The 6,452-nt window shown below is 32.5% G+C and overlaps 1 protein-coding gene across 1 annotated transcript; it reads left to right on the forward strand.

Annotated features, from left to right (window-relative positions):
* The first annotated feature begins 4,600 nt into the window (after nucleotides 1–4,600).
* Nucleotides 4,601–5,954, forward strand: LOC21411795 (basic endochitinase). Its single transcript, XM_024177024.1, has 3 exons — nucleotides 4,601–5,138; nucleotides 5,218–5,380; nucleotides 5,518–5,954. The coding sequence occupies exons 1-3, from the start codon at nucleotides 4,616–4,618 to the stop codon at nucleotides 5,930–5,932; spliced, it is 1,101 nt and encodes a 366-aa protein (XP_024032792.1). The 5' UTR covers nucleotides 4,601–4,615; the 3' UTR covers nucleotides 5,933–5,954.
* The last annotated feature ends 498 nt before the right edge of the window (nucleotides 5,955–6,452 follow it).

A 6,452-nucleotide genomic window follows, 5' to 3' on the forward strand; every position in this document is an offset into this window, starting at 1 on the left:
CACACACACACACACACACACACATATATATATATAAATCAAGGACTGTCCCAACTAGACATCTACATCCTTAAGCTTCTCCCTCTATATAATATTATTAATAAGAACAAAAGATAAAAATTTAACGAAGGATTGAGAATACATCAAAAGTCAAATTAACAGACATCCGCATGAAAAATAAAGATCCTACAAGAAATTAAATAAGAACAAGCGGAGAACTAATACCACAAGCTTAAGGCGAAACTACACCGTTGGGGTCAAACTAGAAGGGAAAATAAATTAAGACATGATATTCAAATTTCTTTCTTATCGGATAGTATGTGTTCGATCGTGAATTATATCACTCTTGATGAAATGTCACAATTCGTTTCAGTCCTCTAATAAATGCATGTATTTGTCTCCAATAATGGCTATCTACCACAAACACGTTGATCACATGCTTTTCTTTTTCTGTGTTGCCTATTTTGTTCTGGCCCTTTTCTGTTTGTAATGAGTAAATAGGGTATGTTTCGAATATATAATAAACTTTCTTTTTAGTACTAGTTTTGTCTATTAATATACCGGTTTTTGTTATTCTCTTTGTTTACATTAAAAAAAAAAATACACAATTGACACCATATTAATAAAGATCCTACGGGAAATTTAAATAAGAACAAGCGAAAAATTAATACCGTATAAGGTTAATTCAAAACTACACAATTGAAAATTAGCTTCCAAAATAGGTTTAGTAAGGTTGAAATTTTTTTGTGTATATAAGAGTTTAAAATCTTAATAGTAAAACTCAGAAGGGAAAATAGATTAAAACATATTTGAAATTCTTTCATATCGGATCCAACATGTCACAATCCATGTCAGTCTCTTATTATTTATTCTAACAAATATATTCATCTCCTTTCGCTATCTAGTTTGAACACGTTGATCGCATGCATTTTTCTTCCCTGTAGTACAACTTTTGGATACATGCTAAAGTTTCTTTGTAGTATTAGTTTTGTCTATTTTACCGGTTTTTGTTTTCTCTTTATTTACATTTAAAAAAAAAAAAAAAACTCTTTCTTTTCAGGGAGAAAAATTAAGTAGGATAGAGTATATAAATATTATTGGTATAAAACGATTAGTAAAATTATTATGAAATTTGCTTGATTAGAGTTATGAGATAACAAAGAAAAAATGGATAAAGGGTAAATATTAATTGTTGTGTTTGATATTGTAATTTGATATATATAGTTTAACTTCTTTCTACTTATTTTGAAGACTAATATTGTTATAAGGTTTTACCGGTTGGAGTTATTCTAAATCAGTTTTAGTACGATTTGGAAGATGGTTTTTCATTAATTTCTATGCTTGATGGATTTCTTAGTTGTCTTTTTTATGAATTTTGATTTCGTTTTCTTAGGTTATAGATATAATTACTCTTTGATTGATTGCTGAGAAAACTCTGGTATAGCTCCTGATCAGCGCTTTATTTTGCTGAGGCGTTGTCACCGGGCTGGGCGTTTCATGCGTTCTCCGACATCCATCCTCCGTCCATCATTCATCCACCACGCCTTATTATTCCGCCAAAAATTTCCCACCTTTTTTTTTTTGTCCTATATGAACTAGTTTACTATTTTATTGTACGTAGTTAAGTACTTTAGTTCTTTACAGTCAACATATTGAGTGGGAGCTTGTCCTTGGTATTAAATCTTTGGGATGTGTTAAACCTTTTTTATGGAAATTTTTCCTCTCCTTTCTCGGATGGAAAAGGCAAAACAAAAAAACAAAAAAAACAAAAATAAAAATAAAAAAAATAAAAATAAAAATAAAACAAAACAAAAAACAAAACTAGTTATGTCATACGTATCCTCTGCTCTTGTAAATGATGCAATACAACTTGCTGATGTACTATGGTTTGTTCACAGATTAATTCTGAATTCTTTTTGGCTTTTAGAAAGAATAAAGAAGTTGGCATCAGTGAATAAAAAAACAAAAAACACAAAAATGCGTGGTTGAGGAGTATGAAGCATCCGTGCATATATATAATGGTGATGTAGATGGAACATAACTAAATATATATATATATATATATATATAGTGACCACGTTGTTAAAATGAGTTATTTGAATGATGTTATAGGACACTAAAGGTACTGCTAACCACATAGATCGTCGATGATTTGTACGTTTTTCGGGGACCAGGTCTAGCTCACCAAAAAGTATTTTTTGACAAACTAACTTTTTTGGTCCACCATTGTTTTTCATCATCTGTTTAGAGCTTGTGAGGCCCACTAACGATAAGAAACAAAAAACCACGTGAAGAAAAAACACTAAAAAAAATAATGGGCACAGTAAAAAATATGTCACTCTATGTAGACTAGGATCCTAGAAGCATATACCATATGTGTGAGAGGAATTATTCTATTAAAAAATATTGGGCGAAATTAATTTAGCTTAGGCTGGGCCGGGGTTGATTTCAACATTGTTTTCCTCAATTTCTTGTGTGGAAAAAGGAAACAAATAAAAGAGTATAGATTTAGATTTTTATCTTTTACTCTTCATTAATTTATTTTTAGTTTAATAAATATGTTAGACGAAACATGGGGCGTTTTGATTAGATAGAAATGACATTGTTTCAAGTAAAAGATCAGAACAACGACAAACAGCTTCTATAAATTACATTATATACCTATAACGCAGCGTAGGATTGACATTATATACGACCTACTAAGGGTTCTTTAATAACGCAGTGTAGGATTGATTTTTATTAATGTTCGCAGTGAGACTGAAATTATATACCTCTTATCAATCTATCGAATATGGTTTAGGCTAGTGTGATTTTTGACTCTTTCTAGATGCTAGTCGATGAAAATATAGGTTAGATTTCTTTTTAGTCTGGTTGTTGTTTTAGTAAAATATTGTGTGGATAGAGAACGTCAGAACTCATTGATCCTTTTTCTTGAATATAATATATATACATATATATATATATATATAAAATAAACAAATGCATCCACGAATCAATTTCTTTTTAGTCTGGTTGTTGTTTTAGTAAAAATTTATGCATACATACATACACACACACACACACACGCACACACACACACACACACACACACATATATATATAAATCAAGGACTATCCCAACTAGACATCTACATCCTTAAGCTTCTCCCTCTATATAATATTATTAATAAGAACAAAAGATAAAAATTTAACGAAGGATTGAGAATACATCAAAAGTCAAATTAACAGACATCTGCATGAAAAATAAAGATCCTACAAGAAATTAAATATGAACAAGCGGAGAGCTAATACCACAAGCTTAAGGCGAAACTACACCGTTGGGGTCAAACTAGAAGGGAAAATAAATTAAGACATGATATTCAAATTTCTTTCTTATCGGATAGTATGTTTTGGATCGTGAATTATATCACTCTTGATGAAATGTCACAATTCGTTTCAGTCCTCTAATAAATGCATGTATTTGTCTCCAATAATGGCTATCTACCACGAACACGTTGATCACATGCTTTTCTTTTTCTGTGTTGTCTATTATGTTCTGGCCCTTTTCTGTTTGTAATGAGTAAATAGGGTATGTTTGGGATATATGATAAACTTTCTTTTTAGTACTAGTTTTGTCTATTAATATACCGGTTTTTGTTATTCTCTTTGTTTACATTAAAAAAGAAAAAAAATCTCTTTCTGTTCTGGGAAAAAGAATTAAGTAGGATGTGGAGTATACATATAAATATTATTGGTATAAAACGATTAGTAAAAATAGTTATCAAACACTCATATAAGGAAGAAGAAACAAGCCAAATGCAACCTTAAAAAAAAGAAAAAAAAAACGAAGTATTAATGGTTAAGATTTTTTCAATTAAAAACGCTCTCTACGTACTACGATAAGGGGAAGCATTTCTTCAAAGAAGGATGTTGTTATCGAAAAATTCGACAGTAAATTAAAATTAAGGATAAGATAGCAGTTCAACTTTGTTACCAGATTATAGGAAACATAGGTTTATACGAACTAGGAAGATATTTTTCCATAGAAGGCAGAATTCCTAAACTCAATATAATTAAAAAAAAAAAAAAGGAAACATAGGTTAATCACTCTGGAGGTCACATACCTGAACTATAAACTCACGCCATATAAAAAGAAAAAGAAAAAAAAAAAAACCCCCAGAATGATAGAACATTTTCAGATGAACGAACATGTTTGAGCTGAAGTAATACAGTAAAACCTTGATAAATTAATACTCAGATAAAAAAAATAACCTCGATTAAATAATATTTTTGGCCGGACCCAATTGATCCCAAGAGTATTTATTTATCTCGATTAGTTATTAAATTTTCATGGTTAAAAGTATATTAATCTCTAGAGGTTTTACTGTATTACTACAAGTACAAATCGGAAAAAAAAAAAAGAGAGAAAGAAATTAGAAAAACGTGCGGTTTGTAAGTAGGCACGTAGGGTTCAAAGAAGGATAGAGAATATATTTTTAAATAAATGAACATGTTTCGGAGATAATATTACACTCAGTACTAATCGAAAGAAAAAAAAAAAGGAAAAAAAAAAACGTGGTTTGGAGGTACGTAGTTGGGGTTCAAAAACTCTATATATAGACACTGATGCAATCTCATGCATGAACCACCTTACTACTACTTGCAAGAGAAAAGAAAAAAAGTAATCAAGATGATGATCAACTTCCGCAGTGCTAGTCTTATAATAATCTTGGCCCTTGGCTTGTTGGTAGGAACATCCGGGGCTCAACAATGTGGAACACAATATCCCAATTGTAACTGTCCGGAGGGGTATTGTTGCAGCAGCCACGGATACTGCGGCAAAACAGACGCCTACTGTGCCACCGGAAACTGTCAATGCCAATGCCCCGCTCCTTCTCCTCCGCCGCCACCGCCTCCTCCTTATACCCCGCCGCCTCCCGTTTCTCCCGACGACGTCAGCAATATCGTTTCTAAGGAGCTCTTCGAAGAAATGTTTCTCCATCGAAACGATAATCAGAATTGTGCTATAGGCTTCTACACTTACGAGGGTTTCATTACCGCCGCTAGACGTTTCCCTGAGTTTGGTGCTACCGGCACTCTTGAAGATCGTAAGAGAGAGATCGCGGCTTTCTTCGGCCAAACTTCTCATGAAACCACAGGTACTAATTACTCTCTCTCTCTTAAGAAATTTATGTACGTTAAAACGTAGGTATAACGTATATATGTATTATTGTGTAGGAGCTGGAACAGGATGGGTGAATCCACCGGATGGTCCATACACCTGGGGATATTGCTTTGTTAGGGAAGAAGGCACCCCAGCTGGCTATTGTGTTCCTAGCACTGAATGGCCTTGTGTTCCTGGTCAAGATTATTACGGCCGAGGACCCATCCAAATTAGTTAGTAAGTAGTAATCTAGAAATTGAATTAAGTATTAATTAAGTTACGGTTGTTCGTAATTAGTTAATTACTTTTGGAGAAATATCAGTTATTTTCTCTCATAATTGTTTGTTAAACAATTAGTTTTTGAAACATATCAGCAATTACAATTACGGGGTAGCAGGAGCCGCACTTGGATTTGACCTACTTCACAATCCCGATCTGGTTGCCACAAATGTCGTACTATCATTCGAGACGGCCTTATGGTTTTGGGTGACTGTACAGGCCCCCAAACCCTCATGCCACGATGTTATCACGGGCCAATGGACGCCAAGTCAAGCTGACAAAGATGCCAACCGACTTCCTGGCTACGGTTTACTCACCAACATCATCAATGGAGGTCGAGAATGCGGCAATACAGGTCCTGATGGTAAGCTGCAGGAAGATAGAATTGGCTTCTATCTGAGATACTGTCACTTGCTGGGAGTGAGCCCTGGGGATAACTTGGATTGCTATAATCAAAGGTCTTATTTTTATTCTTATTTAATTGCGACAGGGATACTTGAATCTAAATAAAGTGGCATGGTTGTTATTCTTATTTTTATTTAGAAATATATATATATATACTAGTAAAAAATACGCGCACGAGATTCATTTAAAATAATAATTATATAAATTGTCAAAAAAAAGAAGAAAAAAGTAAAAGAAAAAGAAATAAGAAAGCCAAGAAAGACAAATTTAAGGAAAAAGATTTCAAGAAAAAGACAAAAAAAAAAGAAAAAAAAACTTGTGGGAAATATTTTTCACAGACAATAGATGTTTATGTATGGACCCATTTAAGATTAAGTTAATTTAGCAGGGTAATTAAGAAAAAATAATACTTTAGATAACCGTAAAAAAATATTTAAATAAGAAATATTTGAAAATATATCAAAATCAAAAGTTAAAAGATGCATTAAAAAAGATGAGGGAGGAAAAAGAAGAAGGGAAAAACAAAACAAAAAAAGAAAAAAAGAAAAGAAAAATAAAACGTAGAGTGCATTGAAACGGCCGCTCCCAAAAACGGATTGCTCCTTAATAGTTAGGTAAAGTAAAG

The sequence above is a fragment of the Morus notabilis genome, unplaced genomic scaffold (assembly GCF_000414095.1).
Source record: "Morus notabilis unplaced genomic scaffold, ASM41409v2 Scaffold384, whole genome shotgun sequence".
Taxonomy (NCBI): Eukaryota; Viridiplantae; Streptophyta; class Magnoliopsida; order Rosales; family Moraceae; genus Morus; species Morus notabilis.